Consider the following 22,102-nt stretch of genomic DNA (forward strand, 5'->3'; position numbering starts at 1 on the left):
TTTGTTGTGTTTTTTTTAAGCAAAGAGAATCCCGCTCCCCCCTCCTGTCTTTCATGTTTTTTTCTTCATCGGAGGAGGAGGCGGCGGGCATGACCATCGGCTCTCCCGGCCACCTTCTCTCCTCCTGCTCCCAGCGCGAAGGCAAACCGAGGACAATCTTGAAAGATACCACTTCACGGGAATTTGCTGCTGCTGTTGCTACTGCCTCCGCCGCCGCCGCCGCCTCCTCCTCCTCTCCGGCTGCCGCGGTGCAGCTCTAGGACGCTGGGAATAAATTAAAGCGGGCTCCGGTGTCTATATAGCCACCTACGTAGTGCCTCTCGTTGGTCATTTCTGGCGAAGATCACCGATGAGGTGGCAGCCCTGCCTGGCGTCCTCCCGCACCCGTCTGGGGTGATTTCTCTCCCTCCTTCCTTCCCATCGTTGGTTTTTTTTTTTCGTTTGTTTGTTTCGAATTGTCTTTTCCATTTATTATTATTTTTAACCAAAAGAAAACAAAATCACTACAGGGAAGGCGATGGAGGAGAACAGAAGAAATGAAGGAGAAGGAATGATCAGAAAACCTTTCTAACGCTCCCATCAATCTCTGCTTGCCCTCCTTCCCTCCTCCCCCCTCCCGCAACAGACACGGTATTTCTCGAAGGAGGAGGGGGGATATATTTATTTATTTATTTTTTCTTCTGGAGAAGGAGGAATCCTTGGTGTCGGAAGAAGGGGAGATCTCTCTTCCCCTTTTGGAGATGGTGGTGCTATTCCCCTTGGCCTTAATCTGGATGGTGGAGGGGGTCCTTTCGCAGCTTCACTACACGGTGCAGGAGGAGCAAGAGCATGGCACGTTCGTGGGGAATATCGCCGAAGACCTGGGCTTGGACATTACAAAACTTTCCGCTCGCCGCTTCCAGACGGTGCCCAATTCGCGGAGCCCTTACCTGGACCTCAACCTGGAGACCGGGGTGCTGTACGTGAACGAGAAGATCGACCGGGAGCAGATCTGTAAGCAGAACCCGTCCTGCCAGCTGCACCTGGAGGTCTTCTTGGAGAACCCGCTGGAGCTCTTCCGAGTGGAGATCGAAGTGCTGGACATCAACGACAACCCGCCCGCCTTCCCGGAGCCCGACCTGACGGTGGAGATCTCGGAGAGCGCCACGCCGGGCACCCGCTTCCCCTTGGAGAGCGCCTTCGACCCGGACGTGGGCACCAACTCGCTGCGCACCTACGAGATCACGCCCAACAGCTACTTCTCGCTGGACGTCCAGACGCAGCCCGACGGCAACCGCTTCGCCGAGCTGGTGCTCTCCAAGCCCTTGGACCGCGAGCAGCAGGCGGTGCACCGCTACGTGCTGACCGCCGTGGACGGCGGGCAGCCCCAGCAGCGCACCGGCACCGCCTTGCTCACCATCCGCGTCCTGGATTCCAACGACAACGTGCCGGCCTTCGAGCAGCCCGTCTACACCGTCTCGCTGCCGGAGAACTCGCCGCCGGGCACGCTGGTGCTGCAGCTGAACGCCAGCGACCCGGACGAGGGCCAGAACGGCGAGATCATCTACTCGTTCAGCAGCCACATCTCGGCCCGGGCGCGGGAGCTCTTCGGCATCTCGCCGCGGACGGGCCGCCTGGAGGTCAACGGCGAGCTGGACTACGAGGAGAGCAGCGTCTACCAGGTGTACGTCCAAGCCAAGGACCTGGGGCCCAACGCCGTGCCGGCCCACTGCAAGGTGCTGGTGCGCGTCCTGGACGCCAACGACAACGCGCCGGAGATCAGCTTCTCCACCGTCAAGGAGGCGGTGAGCGAGGCGGCGGCGCCCGGCACGGTGGTGGCCCTCTTCAGCGTCTCCGACCGCGACGCGGAGGAGAACGGGCAGGTGCAGTGCGAGCTGCTGCAAGGCGACGCACCCTTCCGCCTCAAGAGCTCCTTCAAGAACTACTACACCATCGTGACGGAAGGGCCCCTCGACCGCGAGCAGCCCGGCGGCGACGCCTACACGCTGACCGTGGTGGCGCGGGACCTGGGCCAGCCGGCGCTGAGCACCAGCAGGTCCATCCAGGTGCGCGTCAGCGACGTGAACGACAACGCGCCCCGCTTCTCGCAGCCCGTCTACCAGGTCTACGTGAGCGAGAACAACGTGCCGGGCGCCTACATTTACGCCGTCAGCGCCACCGACCGCGACCAGGGCGCCAACGCGCAGCTGGCCTACTCCATCCTGGAGAGCCAGATCCAGAGCATGTCGGTCTTCACCTACGTCTCCATCAACGCCGAGAACGGCTTCCTCTACGCCCTGCGCTCCTTCGACTACGAGCAGCTCAAGGAGTTCAGCTTCCAAGTGGAGGCCCGCGACGCGGCCGGCGGAGGGGACGAGCCCGACGGCGAGCAGCAGCAGCAGGCCTTGGCCGGCAACGCCACCGTCCACATCGTGGTGGTGGACCAGAACGACAACGCGCCCGCCATCGTCAGCCCGCTGCCGGGCTTCAACGGCACCCCGGCCCGCGAGGTCCTGCCCCGCGGCGCCGAGCCGGGCTACCTGGTGACGCGCGTGGCCGCGGTGGACGCCGACGACGGCGAGAACGCCCGCCTCACCTACAGCATCTTCCGCGGCAACGAGGCCAGCCTGTTCCGCATGGACTGGCGCACCGGCGAGCTGCGCACCGCCCGCAAAGTGCCCGCCAAGCGCGACCCGCAGCGCCCCTACGAGCTGGTCATCGAGGTCCGCGACCACGGCCAGCCGCCCCTATCCTCCACCGCCGCCCTCCACGTCTTCCTGGTGGACAGCGCCGTGGAGCGCCAAGGGGCCGGCGGCGGCGGCGGCGGGGGAGGAGGAGGAGCCGGAGGAGCCGGCGGCGGCGGGTTAGGCCCCGGGGGCGCAGGAGGCCCCGGGGGCGAACACCGGCCCAGCCGCGCTGGAGGCGCGGGCGGCGGCGGCGAGACCTCGCTGGACCTCACTCTGATCCTGATCATCGCCCTGGGCTCGGTCTCCTTCATCTTCCTCCTGGCCATGATCGTGCTGGCCGTGCGGTGCCAGAAGGAGAAGAAGCTCAACATCTACACCTGCCTGGCCAGCGACTGCTGCCTGAGCTGCTGCTGCTGCTGCCCTGGCTGTAGCCGCCAGGCGCGGGCCCGCAAGAAGAAGCTCAGCAAGTCGGACATCATGCTGGTCCAGAGCTCCAACGTGCCCAGTAACCCGGCCCAGGTGCCCGTCGAGGAGTCGGCCAGCTTTGGCTCCCACCACCACAACCAGAACTACTGCTACCAGGTCTGCCTCACCCCGGAGTCGGCCAAGACCGACCTGATGTTCCTCAAGCCCTGTAGCCCTTCCCGCAGCACCGATGCTGAGCACAACCCCTGTGGGGCGATTGTCACGGGATACACCGACCAGCAGCCCGACATCATCTCCAACGGCAGCATATTGTCCAATGAGGTAAGGGACCTGGCCCCTGTCCACAGCCTCCAGCACCCTCCAGGGAAGTTCTCCTGCCCCTGCATTCCTCTTCAAAAGTACCCTATTAAATTGTCACTTAATTCTGCCTGCTTACTGAGGAGGGGAGTCCCTCTGGCTTCAGTGGCCAAATTTAGGATTGTTTTACTCAGAAGGAAGGCCCTTTGCTACCAAAAGGAGGGAAGTTTCAAGCAAGGGCACATCCACTTGGAACTCTAGTGGCTGCATGAGAGTTTGTGATGGTTACTACTAGTAGCAAAGTTACTACAGGTTGCTTTCACCTAGTAGTGCAGACGGAGTAGGCCTGTTGCCTTGCGATCGCTCCTACCGTGCAAATGCTTGGAGGTCTCTAGTTTGAATTTTAGATACTGCCTGCTCTGCAGTTTTTTTTCCTTTTGTCAGACTGTTGATTGTTACCATGGTATTGCTACTGGCAATAGTAAATGAGTAGTAAATTGATGGATGTCATCTCATTAAGAGCTAAGCCATTTTTCCACCAGCACATGCTCTTGATGGAGCCTTTCCACACAGTATCACCATCAAACTGCAGTGCAGCTTTTCCTTACTCTGCACTGTCTCTGCTTTCCCTCCCCCTTCCCCTTATTTTCATTGCAATCCTGTACATACTTATCTGGGAGTTAAGTCCCACCAAGTATGTTGGGACTTACACCTCAGTAACAATAAGGAGGATTGCACGGCTCATTGCGTCTTCTCCTGCATACACAGTTCCAAGTAGCAGCTTCTTCATGTCTCTTTCCCTCCACGTAATAGCTGTGAAGCAAATTCAAATAGTTATGTTTCCCGAGATATTCAGTAGCTCTCTTTCAGAGGTACTAGTAGTTGTGCATTGGAGATCATTTTAGAAATTGTAGCTGAAGGACTACATTATGTGCATTTGAATGAAGCTTGTGGCGTCTTCCATTTTCTGTATGAAGCTAACATAGCCTTAGGTTAGGTGCCAAGATGCATTTTCACTCTTTGCAGACCAGCTAATGTATCTGAGGGCCACTTAAAAAAGGCAAAGAAGACCCTCTGGTTATTTTATTGCTCTTTTACGGAACAAATATAGCAGACATAAATATGCCTCTTTAATCATATCTCTACAATGCAGCAATTAAAAAAAAGAGAACCCCACAAAACCACACACACATCTGTATCTAGGAATGCTTGCATTTATGATTAATGCTATGAAGAAATTCTCTTGTGGGGTTTATACACATCTAACTACCAGGCAGCAGTTTTAATTAATTCGGGAATTAAAGATTTATTAATTAACTTTTCATGACTCTAGCAGAGTCATTCCATATGAAGCATCTTTTTAAGGAGGTATCTGAAAAGAATTCAAACCTTTATCAGAACTTATCACTGCCTTGTGTTATCATTGTATGTCTGTGGATTGTTATTCTATTAAAATAATTTTATCTAGAGGTTAAACTGCATTTTCTGTATCTGTTACTGGGAAGCAAAGCAGATTTTGGGGGCTTATGAAGTCAGTTATCAATGCTTTGCCTTGATTTGTGTATTCAGAAGTAAGTTCTCTAAAATTCAGCTGGATTTATTCTTGGGTGATTCAAAATTGCAGCCTTTTAAGGGTTTATATTCATTTTTTCAAAGGAATATATTTTTTTAAAAAAAACATTGTTATTTAAGAATTCTGAGAATGTATTTTCTTTCTGTCTTTTCTTCTTTATTTATCTTTCTCCCTATTATCAGCTGTCTTCTTTTTGTAGGTGTATTGAAATAGGCATGGGTATCCAGTGTGTCAGTGTGTTGATCAAAATTAATAGCCCCTCACCTGATACTCTGTATCTGTGGTAGAAGTTATTATTCAGTAAGGGAGGGAATGGGATTCAAGTCCATGGATGGAGAATCCCTGTTTATTGACCTTAGAGCTAAACCTCTAGTTGTCTGCTACTGTGAGTAAAGGTGGTGTAGCCTGTAGATGAGATACTATTTTATTTTTATTCAGCCTTTATTGACTTAATTCTGTAGATGCACTTTTATATACCCTTCATAACAATTGTAGGTTCATAGTCTGCATGCCTGCAACCCTCCCTCCAAAAATTGTGGGATTTAATCTGTTTTTTTCCTCATCCTTTTTCTAGACTAAACACCAGCGTGCAGAGCTCAGTTATCTAGTTGATAGACCTCGGCGGGTAAACAGGTAGGACCTCCTCATTCCTGATTTCCTAAATTAATGGCCCTAATTTTGGCATCGCCTAAGATGTATTTCAGCAAATATGAAGGAGGATGTGGAAATATGTTTACTGCAGATGTCAAATAATAGCTGAGGGATATAAAAATGAATTTGCTCAGACAGTACCATTAAACAAAATAAATTGGCCCTGAATGAACGCCTTTGAATTATGGCTTTTGGTGAGTCTCTTGGAGATTACCTGAAAAGAGAGCAGAATCTCATTTTGTGCTGGTTTGAAACGTGCCTCAAATACTTATGAGCCTCTCTGCGAGGACTTGGCAGATAATATTGACTTCCTTGTGCAAGTTTTGCCTCCAAGCTTAAGCCAATCCAGCCGAATGGTTTAGAACAATTGTGTGTAATGCAGGGAATATGATAAGGACCACTGTCTGTGCTGGCTGAGCTATAAACGCCTAAAAGAGCAAGTTTGGTTTGTGATGGAGAAAGAATGCTGATCCGAAGCAGTGCCGTGGGAAGGTCTGGCTGAGTGCAGCACCGCATGTGGCCATGTGATGGCAGAAGAATGTTTTATGAGTTTCCCTTTTCCTGGGTGTTCAAATATTAACATCCCCCCCTTTTTTTAAATGTTTCTAGTTCTGCATTCCAGGAAGCAGACATAGTAAGCTCTAAGGACAGTGGTCATGGAGACAGCGAGCAAGGAGACAGTGATCATGACGCCACTAATCGAGGTCAATCCTCTGGTAAGTCTGATAAGGGGAAATCTAAATATTTGATCTTTTAATAAGAGAGGCAGCAAGGGCAATTACAGATAGATAAATAAATAATAGACTGGAAGTAATGAGATACAGAGTGTTTATCCTCTTATGTGCATATACAACTGGATGGGCTTAGAGGGATCCACTTCCTATTATGCAGGGAAAAGTATATACTTTTGCATACATACATGTAAACATGTGTATGTGCCTGATTATATGCATGTATGCATATTGGTGTACCTGATTATACACATAGACACACAGCTGTGGATAAATAACACGGTTTGTCTTAGAGAACAAGAGGGATGTGGTATTATTAATTTTGTGCGATTGCCTTGCCTTGCGTGTATTCACAGTGCAGAGATATCAGCAAGTTTTATGACAGGCTGAAACATCATCTGAAAAGCTGCTGAACAGTTTTCAAAGCAGATGGCAGCTGCAGTAGCTGCAATCTAGCATCACTTAGCAGGATGATGCTCAAAGGGTGTGCACTAGGAGAGGACAGAGGAAGAATCATGAACCAATGAAAAGTTGGGTTGTGACTTTATTGGGGTGTTGCAGTCGGTGCTGTCTCTGCATGGTGAGAAGTCTGATGCTTTGCGTTTGCAGGATTCCACGGCTTTCTTTGGGATCTGTCTATTATTCATTAATAAGGGAGCCCCGTAGAATTGGGGTGTTTGGATTAATAACCATGTTGTTCTGGTCTTTGTTTCTGGTCTAACTCTTGCACTGTAGCTGACAGAGCTTCTTCTTTGTGAGGGCCAGTGATTCTTCCAGAGTTCACTTGGCTGAAGTGTGCCCTGCAGTTTATTCAGTGTCAATGCCAGTGGTCACTAGATTGTAATCGACAGAGGTCTTGGAATCTAGGATTAGCTGTAATAAGCTTTGGCCTTCAGCAGTTTATGAGCTCCAGGGGACTTCTTGTTGGTGGGGAAAAATGCTAGGCTCAGAGGATGCTCTGAAGAGGTGAAAGCTTTCTCCCCTCCCTCCCTCCCTCCCTCCCTCCCTCCCTCCCTCCCCAGAATCCTCTAAACTAAAGCATCAGACTGAATGGCCCCTATATACACAGCAGCAGAGCGAGACTGGGTGGAGGCAGTTGAAGTATGTTGTTCTCTTCACTATGGGAAGCCTGGGCACCGTTGCTGGGCATGCGAGGGTCTGGGGGCTGGGAAATGGGGTTGGCTCAAAGGCTGCTTTATATTACTGCAGGTCATTAATATGCAGCCCTAATGAGACTTGAGGAGAGCCAAAAGCCTCTGAACTCCATACTCCTTACAGGGTTTCCGTGCTTAGTGAACACAGCGTTTATTTTGTGTCTGGGAGCCTGACAACAAACCAGGTCCTGCCAGAAGTTTACATCCAAACACAGAGAGCCACTTCATTTATTTATTTATTTATTTTGTGCCTTATATTTGTCTCCCAAAGGCAAGGCTTTAGCTTCTCTCCTCCCTCCTCCCCCACCTGCCACCAACTGTTCCAGGCTCTTTCGCATCATCTGTGAAGCAAGAGTCAATACTTGAAGGTTATAAAATCCTCCTTTGCCTTATTTTCTTGTCTCTCGCCCCTCCTCCCCTTTTAACATTGCTTTCTCTCTCTCTCTCTTTTTTTTTACACATTTTATTGCAACACTCATATCGTCGTGAACATTCCACTCAGCTTATTCCCTCAACATAATGAACCATAATAACTAAATAGGAGAGCAAGAATAAACATCTGCATGAAGGCCTGAAATGGAAAGGCAGAATGTGGGAATATAATCATTGTGATAACGCATCAAGTAAAAAAACAAAAAACAAAAACACCAACATTTTATTGTAAAAGCATCTTCCCATTTTTATATACTCCATATTCTCTTTTCTTAATGGGTTATCTCAAATTAGGTTAGTCATAATGTGCTCAGACTTAGTGTCTGTTCTTATATTGAACCAATTCATGAATGCTTTTCAGTTTACAACATAGGAACCGAGCTCTCAAAGTGTTGTTTTATTTTACTCCACACATTTCTCTTTCAGTAACAAGTCTAGCAAGCTGAAATAGATAAGATTAAGTTAATTTAGATCCACAGATTTCATAACTGTGGACTCTGCCCTACCTGGTGGCCTGTTAACTTGAATTACAGGTTTGTACCTGTGAAAATGAGAGGAATACATTGCATTTAACTGTTCCTTTCAAGTCTAATGAAATTACTACTGGGCATATAGAGGGACCACTCTGCAGAATTGTTTTTTGCATGTCTGAACATGTATTCACGGTGTGTGCTGGAATAGCTAGCCTAATGCCTGTGACTTTAGGGTTCATGCATTAAGCTCCATGACAGATGTAAAGCTCCCATTTTCCACATAGGTCAAGGTTTCTTTAGTAATAGCTGTAAAAATGTGTATCTCAGCTCCATCTTGTTCCTATCAATTTCTTTTCGTTGGTTCTATGAAAAAGTGGCAACGAATGTGACTTCAGTTTCAGTAGCTTACAACAATATAGAGGATATTCAAAGAAATTCTTTTGTCATGGGCTATACAAATGATCAACATATGTAAGTACACAAAATAAAAATTGAGAAATAGAAACATAAGCAGTGCTGTATTTGTACACAAAGAAAAGTTAATATGTAAGTAAGTGAACTTAAATGTTTTATCTTCCAGTTTTATTAGTACTGTAATTCTGCTACCAGTTAGAGCAATTCAGTATTTCAGCTAAGTTCTTTTAATTGTTTCTTTCATTTGTCGGAAAGTTATTTTCATATACTTACATTCATATTGTTTAATTACATAGCTGTTGTTCCAGTCATATGCAATGGTATCTCTCTTTCCCCCCAATCCATTATTTCTTTTTAAAAGGAGTCAATACATTTGTACTGTTAGATTGCTACATCCTATCCTGGTATTCCTCTTTCGTATCACCTTCTTGTTTTGTTTCATTCTAGCTAAATGACCTTTACTTGTCTTTCAGACCCCAAATTATTCCACTGTAGAACCACATTCATGTTTTAAAATGGTTAATAAGTCATGCCATTTTTAAAAAGATAGAATAAGGATGCAGTTGTATATTTGCATGTCTGGATGTAAGCCCACTTAACTCTGTATTTCCTATTTAAATGCCCCTCTAAATTGGCCCTGTGTATCTCTGTGTGTGTGTGTGTGTGTGTGTGTTTATGTGTGTACACACACACACACACACAAACACACAGAGTGAGAGAGAGAGAGAGAGGCTCCTTGTAGAATGATGGGAATTGTAGTCCAAAACCACAAACCTGCACGCCTCTGTATAAATACATCATACTTATTCAAAAAACTACTATTTTCAGTGAAGCCAATAAAAAATCTAAAACAAATGAAAACAGCTATTGAACAAAAACAAAGTAAAACAAACAGCAGATGATAACAAAAAAACAGAAGTACCTTTTAAAAATTGAAAGTCTGAAAAACATCAGAGGATAAAATGACCTTCTGGGGTGCCCTGAAATGCTCCAAACTCCACAAGTGAGCCTTTCTTGGGGAAAATTTAATAACCAGGGCACCACCACCAAAAAGCCCCTCTCCATTGGTCTTGTGTTATTCAGACCAGAAACCTGAGGAAGACTGTAGAGTAGTCCAAACTGTTCTACCCCTCCTTCATATACTGATGTCACAACTCCATTTGTCATTTCACTATTTAGGCAATGGCCTCTTAAATAACTACAGGAATAATCGTGTTTTCTTCAATAATCTGCACATATTTCCTCTCTTCCTTTTTCTTGCCACCCAACTTGAGTTGTTCCATGTGTGGGCATTTGCCCTTCAATCAGACCCTTGTAACACCCTCTGCATAACCAATACTCAAATATTGAGCTCCACACCTTTCAGCTTTATTTAATTTAGTAGGATTTTCTTAAAATAACAGCATCCAAAGGATGTCATTTATTCCTAGGCTTTAAATTCATTCAGCACAATTCTTCACCCTCTCTATCACTTTCCTCTTCGAACTCCAAGCTCTTTTATTTAAAATGATCTTCTATCTGATCTCTTTACCCCTCCAGTCTGCTTCTTAGACTCTGGGCATTATGTCCTTCAGATAACTTGGACCCAAGTAAAATTATAATGTGGGACTGTAAAGATTAATACCAGCACTTTGAATCAAATCTAGAAATAGAGTGCAAGTCAATACATTTTTTAAAATCATTAACTGTTCTTTCTTAACATGTGAGATTGTGTGCAGTCCCGATGAAGGTGTGATTTCTGCTGTAATTGTGGGCTTGTAATTTATTTGTACCATAACAACACTGTTAAAAGCAGGATGATCACTGAATTATTGGGACTTCAGAAGATTTTTTTCCCCCTCAGGAGTACAAAAGATAAAATAGTCAACAATGGAATAACATATCAATATTGAGTGTAAAGGGACATTTAGAGAGGATGAAAGCAGAGTCAACAAGTTCATTTTCAGGTTGAGAACAGGCAGTAATTCCACAGCAGAAATTAATTTAATGTCCAGAAAGGATGCTGAGATTGCGGCTTCTCTTGGTAAAGAGGAATATTTGCTCTCTACAGGATGGCTTCCATTAAATAATGCCTTTTTGTGGGTACAGCCATCTCCTGGAAATAAATCTCTCTAAGATGAGATGTCTCGATGTGTGTATGTTTATGGGCATTGTCTATGGATAATGAAGCCCTTGGCTTCTCCTCTGTGACTTCCAGCATAGGTGCTAAGTACCACTCTCTGTGCTCATTTGTGTTTTATGCTGTGCGATGTGAACACCTGTCTTCCAGAAGCTGGCCCTGAGCCATCACTCTGTTTCATCTAGATTTGTGTGAAATAGCCACATGCAGTTGGTGCTAACTTGAGAAGACTAGATTTTTTGAGACGGAGGAAGAGAGCTATTCTCAGTCCTGTGCTGAATTTTAAAACGGGAGAATAAACAACTTTGATTATATACGACCTTTAGAGTTTTGCTTGTAGGTGCTGCTATGAACGCAACACAGAGAGAAATGTCATTTTCTACCTGATGAGTGGGTGTCAGATGGGCTTTAGTTTTTGTTTCTCTAAGCATTTACATGAAAATGGTAACCAGAGAATTCACCATCAAGAGTTGTGTCCATATGGAGAGTAGTTACATGTGTGACCTTCTGTTGCCAAGGAATTTTGAGAAGCAGTTCTTCCCAATTCTCAAATGAACTTGTGTGGGTTTCAGATATATAGAGTATGTTACCTTGTAGTTTCTGAGTTAAGAGTGACAAATAAAAAAGACAATATTTTCAAAAGGGGCAAGAATAGTGAATTTTGCCATTCAGCCCATGAGATGGTATAATTCAGTTCTGCTGTGAGGATTGTTTTGTCGCTTGTATTGTCTTGGGAGACATGGGATTTAACATGTGGAAAAGGTTTTAGGTAATTCTCTGACAGCAGCCAAGTAAGTGTTTATCCTTCTGTTTAGCTCTTGTCTTTTAATATTGTTCACAACTCACAGGTCTAGAATCTGCAGAGATGTTAAGGTGTAATAAATCTTAAGAGTAGACAAAAGGTACATGGGACAGATACAAATACCCATTGCTAAAAGACCTTCATTAGAGTGTCTGTACTGGTGGAGGGATAAAAAATGTGATGGAAATGTTGCAGAAAGTGGGTGTACTTGGACAAAAAAAATCTGGCGGACTTATTACTTACAATTGCATTTTTAATTGGTTAATTAGACAGTCATACTTTGAAGATTATTCAAAACCTCTAGAGGCTTTGCATGCAGAGAGTTTTTTTCCTTCTTCTCTTTAATTTAATCAAGAAGAAACAAATCTCAAAAGTGCCTCATGCTTTAGAGTGAAATATGTGATTTTGTATAAATTTTAGAAAGGCTTTATCCCTGTGAATAAGTAACATGCTTTAGTTCCATAGAATTGAGTTGGGATTGATGCACTGTATTTATACATGACCAAGTAAACTCCAGGTTTTACTTTTGGAGAAGAGCGAGTGGTGGGAAACAATGGCTTTTTTTACTTTGTGTCAAGGATGTTACTTGGTTACTCCAGCTAAGTACCACTGTCTTATGTAGCATTGCCTTTATAATTAAAGCTTTCCTGTTGGGCAACCTGCAGGGCTAGTGTTAGTAGACACGGTTCAAGTGTCTTGATTTAGAGGAGAAAATGCTTGTTGGTAGTCTTATATGTGAGGAATATTATTAAGTGTGGAATATTATTAAGAAGTACCTGGCATTAATTTTTAGAACTCTTTTTGTGAGACATGTTGACAGTCCACAACGCACCGGCAGTCCTTGACTCATTGCTGAAAAACAATTACGTACTTTATGAACAATTAAATGTCAAAAAGGTATTGTGCTTTTGAGAAAAAAAAACATATGATTTCTTGTGAACTGTATGAAGGCTTCAGCCTTGTGAATAGGTAGTTTTTAAAATCATTTCCCCCCCTCAAAATTTAGCTGGCATTTTCAAGCCTCCACCTCTCCCTAGTAGATCTGTAAGAATAATGGTTAGATTGGGTGAGAGTGTTCACTCTTATGGCAGAGTGAAGATGGAAGAGTGACAGAAGATAACGTTTTCATTAGCAGAGTTCTAGGATTAAGAAAGACTGAAGGAGGTAAACAGTCATTTCTGTTTTCAGTATCATGACTGTGGTGCAGAGTCAGAAGCTTTCACAAATAGTTTATGTACATTCTGTTCTTCTGAATGAGTGGAAGAACTGTTAATAATGGCAGCAGACAAAATCTATTTGTTTCTCTTTACAAAATACCTGGCCCCCCACGATACAATGCCAATGGAGATGCCGTGTGCCACATATTTTTTTTGTTTGCTTTGTTTTATTTTGGCATTCTTCTTTGTGTGTATGGGGTTACATCTAAAGAGATAGATGGTTTTAGAAACCAAGTACAGAAGTTGATAGCTGCCCTCCATCTTAAACATAGGGGGTTTTTTTGGGCACAGCAGAGTATAAACAGACTTCTGGAATTATAACGTAAATAAACATGGTATTGTAAGATTTACATCAGTAGGTTTTTATGCTTGGATTAAAATTGCTTATTTGAATCTACTGAATCTACATCAGTCAGTCTTGTGAAAAGCAAAATGGTCAGCAATTAAATGCCCTGTATGCAACGAAACACAAAATGTGCCCTTCTTGCATGAATATAAAGTAGTCCATTCAGTATGCATGTCTGCTCAGACCCAAGGCATACTGAATTCACTAGGGCTTACACCTAGGATTGCAGCCTGAGTTTATGTCTTGTATCATGGTAGTGGTCAAGTAAATGTGGAGCCAATTAAGTTTCCAAACACTAAGCCTTTCTCATTGTCTCTTTACTGAATCTATGCGTCACCAGCTGTGCTTCTATTGCTACAATTCTAGGCCATTATGGCGCCATGAAGAAACACCTGTTAGAAACCATTTGGTAAAATGTCATTGTATTATAGACCATCTAAAATGTGGCAAACACTGAACTGGAATTAAAGTCTGCGTATGTGCTAGTGCTATTTCCAAACAGAATCTTCATTTCTGTTTATAGTATTGTAAGATATAATAGCCTAAATCTACAAGCACTGAGGAAGAATGGTTGTAAATGTTACTTTCTATCTCTTCAAAGATTTTGCTTGGGTAGCAACCTTTTCTTAATTCCACACATTTTCTCAAAAAAATGCTATCAGCAATGTGCTGAACAGGACAAGTTCGTAGGTAGAAAAGCAAGGCAGACTATTGAGGAAGACTACCTGGCAAATCACTCCTCAGATTCTAGAAACAGCTCTTACCATCTTCTCACAGTGCAGTCCTATATGTATCTGCTTAGAAATATCCACTGCTTATTCTCAGATAAAAAGATGTAGGGCAGAACCCAGCCTCCTTTTGCTTCTTGTACTATTGCTCTGGCAGTTTCCCTCTAGTACAGATCAAGTAAATCTATTGGCCTTTCCCCTAATCCCTCTGTATTTATAATAATTCTGTGATTTGAAGCTCCCTTCTTTAATTTAATTTTTTTTAAAAAAAAAAATCCAAATGTGCAAAATAAATAACTCCCTCTTTTATGTAGTAGTAGTAACTGTAACAGTAACGAAATAACAACAACAATAATGTATTGTCAATCGAGTTCTGACTTTTGGCAATGCCTTTGCAGGGATTTCTAGGCACAAAGTCCTTAAGAGTGGCTTTCCACTCCCTTCTTCTAGAGACGCTCTGGAATTGGGCAGCTTGCCCAAAGCTACACGAGTCACAATAGGAAATCAGACTCTTCACCTTTGCCTCCACAGTCAGATACCTAACTCACTCAGCTATCCAACCTATTCTTTTTACTTGGCTACATTAAAAAATATTATGACGTAATTTGGCTAAGTTCTATACTTGAAGCCTGCAAACGTCATAGTCCTTGACTGTAAATGCCATTGAATTTTGTAGGGTTTATATCTGATGAGACATAAATAAAATGGCTCTGTGAAGTTCCATTGATTTCAGAGCTCAATACACATTACTGCTACCAGTTGGACTATTTTTGCAGTCTACATGTTTACTGAGAAGAGAACCCCATTGAATTCAGTGGGGTTTCATCCTACCTCATTGTGTTTATAATGGTTTCCTTAAAGTTATTCAGTAGAGGTAGATCATATTGTTAATTTTCTGTGGTGTATTTGTACATTTTCATTTACTGAGTTACAGTGTTCTTTAATTTATATGGTTCACTACAGTTGGCAGCAGAAATCAAAGGAGTCTGCAGTTTGAAACCTGATATGAACTTGTAAACAGCAGGTAGTTTCTACTGAAAAACTAAATTGGGGCTGGGAAATTAAAAGGGAGCTTTGTTCTTGAATAATTTTTTTCAAATGTTTCTCACTAGAGGAAAATATCTTTGATTCTTTCCCCCATGTCTTGGCATCAGTTTCAGAAATGGGATTTCATTTTCTGAAAATGTTCAACAAATACAGCAAAGGCACTTGGAATCCTTGTAGAAAATATTGGCAGAATCCTATTGGTGTTCTTGTAAGGCATGGAGGGTAATTGTAGATAACTGTTGGCAAGCCATGATATGTCTTGGTCACATTCTTGGTAATGAAACTAAAATGCACCTTGGCACCTCAGCAGTTAGCCACAATTGGTCCCAACAATTATGTAAAGTTTGCATAAACACCAATAGAATTCTGGTTGATATGACTTCCTTCTTTGTTCACTTCATTTTTCATGAAATATAAATGTTAAAGGTGCAATTTTTAAATCTTTTGTGGTTATGCTATCATCTAGAGGATCGACAACAAAAATTTATATGCAGAGACGGGGAAAAAACATACTTTCTAATTGCCCATCCCTTTCCTCTTCTACCAGTGAAGTATAACTTGATATTTTATTTCACAAAACAGTGGTATGTTTTCTGCATGATCCCTCCTTTCAAATTTTTAATCCAATCTGCATTTAATGTTTGCATTCCTCAACAGCTCACCGATTAGTAATTTACTTTCAGACGTCTGCATGTCAGTTCCCAGTAGAAGGCTGCAATCAAAGCCCAAGCTTGTATTGCACATGACTTAATCTAGAATAAAATTGTCACCATAAAGTGAGATTTGTCTGAGATAAATTCTCTTGTATGTTTCCAGTTCCCAAGTATTGGGTGGGATTTCTTCTCTGTTTGAAATTTATCAAAACTCTGCTTCTACTAGTACTAATCAAATTAAAAGTGAACAGCAAAGTCAAATTCGAAATACTGCTCTTTGCTTGGAGGAGTGCTAATGATGTCTTTGTGGGATTAGTTGCATACCCTTTTGTCAGGAAAGTAGGCATTCCTTACCAGGAAATGTAACCTGTAGGAACCATCACTCATTCTTAAATCCCAGCAGAAAGAGCCATGTAGTTTAAAGGACTTGTGGTAAATGAATCCTATTCTTTACAACCAGTGGCTTGCCAGCTGAATGGCAAGGTTGCCATCGTGCCTTGCCAGTGGGTCTTGGCCCAGAATGTTGGCAGCTGATGATTTTTAGTTTACAATGTTGGATAGTCTGTGTTGAATGGGTCATATAGATTACACCGTTGACACTATATTTCCTGAATGTTAATGAGCTATGGTCCTTTGGGAGCATGTGTATGTGTGTAAGGGGAATAGTTTTAATCTGACTGTTGACAGCCAGATTAACTAGGTATCTTTATCTGATAAAGTGCATACTTACTCAGCTCTAAAATACTTCACTTCTTTTCCAAGAAAGCCATAAGAAATAACTTCTTAGTACTGATCTTCTGTAGTAGGATCTAAATGATCTTAATATCACTTTTGAGTCAACACTGATGATTCCCTTCCACTCCAAAGATCTGACACATTTCTGCTTCTTCAGCAAACTGGGTCCAATGACAAGACATCAGCCAGCCCATTGAAAGGTCAATGAGAAAGTAGTCATCTTGCAAGATTTGTGGAAATCTTGCTTGTCATTGAAAATTGAATAGCTTTAAAGGATTTGTAAGGAAATTCTTTCACCTTGACAAGATCCCAGATTTGCTGGTATAGAGTTAGCATTAACACATTTGTCAATAGTATTGGGATCTGTATCACATCAGACGTGGGCTACCCTTGGTGCCATTAATTACAATAATTATGCTGTAGGTTTTTCTTCAGCTCCTAATATGGTTTTGAAAGTCGTCAGAGACATGGCAGTGGAAAATAACTTGAAAGAAATGGTGATAAAATCTGGTTCTGTTAGGTCATATTCTTTCCTTCAGAGTAGAGTTCTTAATCTTGTCTCTGGCCATGTATAGACATTTTCAAGGGTCATTCTCTTTTTTCCCAATGGGGGAAATTGATTTTTCCTCACTTACTATTTTTTCTCCTTTTGGGGGGGCATTGTATCTCCCCTTTCATATCGTACCAACCCCTTGTTGATAATAGTTGGGCATCAAGCTGATGGCAGTGCCTTTGGATGGCATGGGACTTGCTTCAAGATAGAGGATGAGGCTTACAAGGACCTTTTAATTCTAACAACCATACTTGTCCTCTTGCTATTGTTTTGCCATTGATAGAGCACTGTAGTGCATCTTTTCTTTTGAATGGCAATTCTGGCTTTTGAAGACTTAATGGTCAAATTCCTTATTGGTAGATGATGTTGGTGTCTTTTTGACCTCCAAATCCTTATACATCTATCAGCAGCTGGTCATGATGCTGAAGATTACATCTGCAGTTTTTCTCTCTTTTCCCTGCTTGCAGGCATGGATCTCTTCTCTAATTGCACAGAGGAATGTAAAGCATTGGGCCACTCAGATCGGTGCTGGATGCCCTCTTTTGTCCCTTCTGATGGACGTCAGGCTGCGGATTACCGCAGCAATCTTCATGTTCCCGGTATGGACTCTGTTCCAGACACTGAAGTGTTTGAAACACCAGAAGCCCAGCCAGGGGCAGAGAGGTCCTTCTCCACCTTTGGCAAAGAGAAGGCCCTTCACAGCACTCTGGAGAGGAAGGAACTGGATGGACTGCTGTCTAATACACGAGCGCCTTACAAACCACCATATTTGAGTAAGTACTGTTGAAAAGGCTGCTAGAGAGTGTTCCGTTTATGAGAATAAAACTCCATTCCCTAGTGTGCTTGCTAGGAATAGAAATATATACCAGAGGCAATAGGGGGGAAAAAGCCTTGAATCCCTTTGGATTGAAAATCACTGAAGAGAGCAGTGTTGAATTCTTTTTTAAAGAAATGCCTGTGGCATTTAAAGCTTGTAACTTTTAAGACCTTGCCGAAGATGGATCTGCAAAAAGCAACACCGTGCTTCTTGTTGATTTGAACTGATGCCTAGCAATTTTTTTTCTTTTGACTAAATAATGATCAAGACAACATCTTCATATTTGTAGCTGTTGGTGGTGCCTCTTTATTGTCACGTCTTGTTGCTTCAAACTTTTGTGCCACGGATGCTTTGTTCCCATCAAGCAGAGCTTGGAGATCATCATCTGTGATATTTCCTTTCTGTTCCCACTACTTTTTATTCCCTTGACCATCTTTCAAGGGAAAGACTTGAATATACTATCGGGTCCTTTTTTAAATTCTTATGACAGTCATCAGTATGGTGGTTTTTGCGTTTGACACAGAAGATGAGCTTGGGGAAGTATTGCATTATTCATTTCAGCTTCTGTGCCAACTGGAGTAGTTCGAAGTCACTCTTTGTCCCAATATACTATATTACCATGCCTACTCACCCATTATATTTTATCACAAGATTTTAAGAGAGTCTTCCATTGATTAGAAGTGGGTGTGATGAGTCTTATAGTCTAGGTGGCTAGAACTGTGGAAAGCATACAGCATCAGCAAAAGCAACGCTATGAATTAGTAGGTGGCATGACTGCAAACTTTGCAGAGACTCTTCTGGGGGAAAAAAGGAGAAAAATCTGAATAATGGCAGGATGATATCAGAATTCAAATGCACATTCCCTTTTGCAGGCTTCCATTTTCTTATTTCCCCTTGCCACCTCTTAGTATCCTGTCTCAGATGCAACGCTATGTAAAGTGGGAATTCAGCCTTCAACTCTTTGTGTAGCTGTGAGATTGAGCTGAGTAGAAACTTTTGATTTAAGCCTTGTGAGTTATATATTCATGTTAAAGCACACCACTTAATGTAAACTGCCATCTGGGTTGCTGAACTTAATGATATAGAGAGAAATGGCAGTTTTTAATTGTCCTGTTATATGAGCCATCCCAGGTCCCTTCTTCACTTTTCAGCTTTGTTTTGTTTTAGCCAAACATTTTTTTAAAAAAAATCCAGATTTTTGCCTTTCGCCTCTTTCACTCCTACAACATTGTATTCCTCCTCAGGATACCATACCATCTAGGTTTGTTTGGTTTATGGAACTATGGAGCATTTCTCTTTAGTAGTGGTGGAAAGAAAACAGTGCCTTTATGATGGCAAATTGATGTCTTAATTTGTAATACGTCAGTTTTAATTAGAATTAAAATCCTAATTAAGTGAAATCAATCCACTTTCCTGTGAATTTGTGCTTTTAACATGGGGGGGGGATGCATGTGAGCCTTCTGGCCTCTAGTTTACTGTCTCAGATTCTGTGGCTTCTTCATCTGAAATATTTAGGCTGAACCTGGAAGCAAGTTAGTGATATCAGATATCATTTTGAGGTTTCAGTGTGGGTCAGGTTAGCTCCCCCACCCACATTTTGTATTCTAGTCAAGATTTTGACTAGTGTTACTGGAGTTACAAGACTAGCTTTATTATTTTTCCTTGAAACTAATTTTTTTTCTTTAGCATAATCTTAGGGTTTTATTTTGAAAAGGCAGAGATGAAGGGCAAACATTGTGGCACAGTATTTTGTAGAAGTGAGAAAATACTTCACAATGAATAATTTATTGTTGAAGTGCAAAAAGAGAAAATACTGTTTTCAGTTCTTTACGAAGGGAAGCCACAGAATAAGTACAAGCAGTGATAGTAGGAGAACTGCTAAGTAATATTGACCACAGCATGTTCTTCATTCTCTTGAGACAGATTGCGCCAAAAACTAAGGAAACACTGGAATCTACAAGGGAAATAAACAAAAGAGTAATTGAGAAAACCTTAAAAGAGTAAAAACTGCAAATTGAGCACCACACAAGCTACATTCATAGTGGTGGAGGACAGAGGTGTAGTTGTTGTCTTTGAATTTAGAAGTAAAACTCTTTATCACGGAAGACTACTGTCTTAAGGAAGAAATTGCATAATATATATGCTTTATTTGGAAGAATAAATAAAACCTGAAAAGATATGTAACTATAACTCTCTGTTTATCTGAAGATGCCCAGAGAAGGGCTGAAAGAAACTGAAACCTTCTCTCAACCCCTATGTAAAGGTCTGCATTAGATCTGCAGGTTTTGATCAGGTTTGTTCCAAAACACTTTGCTGCTCAGAGAGTTGGATCTTAGGAACAGTTTCCCAAGGTAACACTCTAAAAACCACAGGGCATAAACATAAGACCAGGATCTGCTTACGGGTGCTTATTTGAACAGCACTCAATCAAACTTGGTTGAGTAGAGAAGAAACAGTGCTTGGAAAATGACTTCTCAGAAAGATCATTATTATTATGTATTAAACAAACAAACAATATTTAGCCGCCTAGAGTGGACAAATAGTCCAGATAGGCGGGGTATAAATCAAATAAATAAATAAATAAATAAATATTTGCTAAGTGTCCCATTATGTCATTTGTGGCTTGCAGTTATCTTTAACTCCTTTACAGAAATCAAGTTAGAACAGTAGAAAATGTCCTGAAATTTGTGAGGACAGAAGTGGGAGTCAAATTGCCCCCTGAAAACATATCTCTCCCCCCCCAAAAAAAAACCAGGTAAAACCACCAAATAAACATGGCTTGTTCATATGCAGTTGTGCCTGCCACAGACGGCTTTTGTTTCAGTCCCCTCATGATAACTACTGAACTACAAAAAGTATAAGCTGTGTGCATTTTTGCATGGTAGAACTACAAGATTCCAAAGACCTGGATAGCTTCACAAAGAAAATAGGGAGTGTAATGTGAGTCAGTAAAATGATAGTTATTTGAAGACTGCTTAGCATATTTCTCACATAAAGAGTCTGTGTCCAAAAAATGAAAAGATGGGGGGAAAGTTCATAAACCTGATTTGGTTCATCATGGGTCATTCCCATGAGATTCCAAAGAAGTTATTATGAAGGATCTGTCCATTGTAGCTATTCCCATCAGACGACAATTATAAGACTGTATCTGAGAATGAGAAATTAGGTGACAAAGTGCTGGAACAAACTGTCACATTAAATAAAAACAAGTTGCTGGTACCAGATGGCAAGGATTTTGAGGAGAAAAGTTGACTTGGTTTCCAGCGACAACAAAAGTAGTCTGACAGTACAGTGCCCCATGTTCTAGATAAATATAGAAAATATTGCACTTTAAAGTATGATTAAATTGATGGCCCCTGCAGTTGAGTTCATTTCAGAAATTTACAATTTAAAAGCACAGGGGAAGATACAAGGGTTGGGAGTTTTAAATCACCTGGGAAAAGAAGTCAAAGTTTCCTACTTGGTCGGGCTTTTAGACAGAAGAACTATGTGTAATATGGTATTAAAGCCCAATTTCTAAATTGGCAGGACTGGGAATTCTACCGGAGAGTAAGTGTGGAAGGAAAGGTTTAATGAATGCATCAAGTGAAATAATGTGTTTTTGGGCAGAGAAGCAGATTGAGGAGAGTGCATGGAAAAAAATAAAGCAGATAATAGTCAAGACAGTCCCCACAAATAATTTTTCCACTATGTTCCATATGTAGCTTTACATTGCACATGAAAAGAGAATACTGTGGTTCTTTAAAATATAAAGGTGGTCTTCGTTCTGTTGGATGTCTTAAATAAGACATGGATAGAGTTGAAGTGATCTGATACTAAGTTGTTGTTGTTGTTTTTTTACACCATGAGGCCAATAGCCCTCTCTTAATGATATCCAGTGTGGTGTAATAGATAGAGTGATGGACTAGGACTCAGGAGGCTTCGGTTCAAATCCCTGCTCAGCCCTGGAAGCTCATTGGGGTAAAACCAGTTGGTTCCAACCTGATGGTGTAGAACAACAACAAGGAGGAGTAGGTTTACTCAATGGTCAGTCCCACTTAGATGGTATACCCTGCATTAGCAAGGCCAATAAAAGTTCAGTCTTGAGTCACGGCAAAGATGAATGTTTGCTTGCTTGAGAAGACATGGAAAATGGAGAAGGAATCACAATCGATTTCTTTAGGGTTCTAGACTGGCATTTGGAAATGTGACCCAAGTATTCTTCAAGTACTTAATCAAATTCAAGTTGGCATTTCCTTATATAGGACCTATATATAATATGTGAACAA

At 42.4% G+C, this 22,102-nt stretch overlaps 1 protein-coding gene across 7 annotated transcripts in view; it reads left to right on the forward strand.

Moving 5' to 3' along the window:
- The first annotated feature begins 231 nt into the window (after positions 1 to 231).
- The window catches only part of PCDH10 (protocadherin 10), a 59,176-nt gene continuing 37,305 nt past the window's right edge, over positions 232 to 22,102 (forward strand). For 4 of the 7 annotated variants that reach the window (XM_073001649.2, XM_073001650.2, XM_073001646.2 and 1 more), the window contains exons 1-4: positions 232 to 3,413; positions 5,537 to 5,595; positions 6,223 to 6,329; positions 17,485 to 17,790. In XM_073001649.2, coding sequence (XP_072857750.2) covers positions 741 to 3,413; positions 5,537 to 5,595; positions 6,223 to 6,329; positions 17,485 to 17,790 — 3,145 coding nt within the window. In that variant the 5' untranslated portion in view covers positions 232 to 740. Of the gene's footprint in view, positions 3,414 to 5,536; positions 5,596 to 6,222; positions 6,330 to 17,484; positions 17,791 to 19,757; positions 19,810 to 22,102 lie in introns of those variants that run through there. The other 3 variants (XM_073001652.2, XM_073001653.2, XM_073001651.2) reach the window with 2 other exon arrangements.

The sequence above is a fragment of the Pogona vitticeps genome, chromosome 5, assembly GCF_051106095.1.
Source record: "Pogona vitticeps strain Pit_001003342236 chromosome 5, PviZW2.1, whole genome shotgun sequence".
Taxonomy (NCBI): Eukaryota; Metazoa; Chordata; class Lepidosauria; order Squamata; family Agamidae; genus Pogona; species Pogona vitticeps.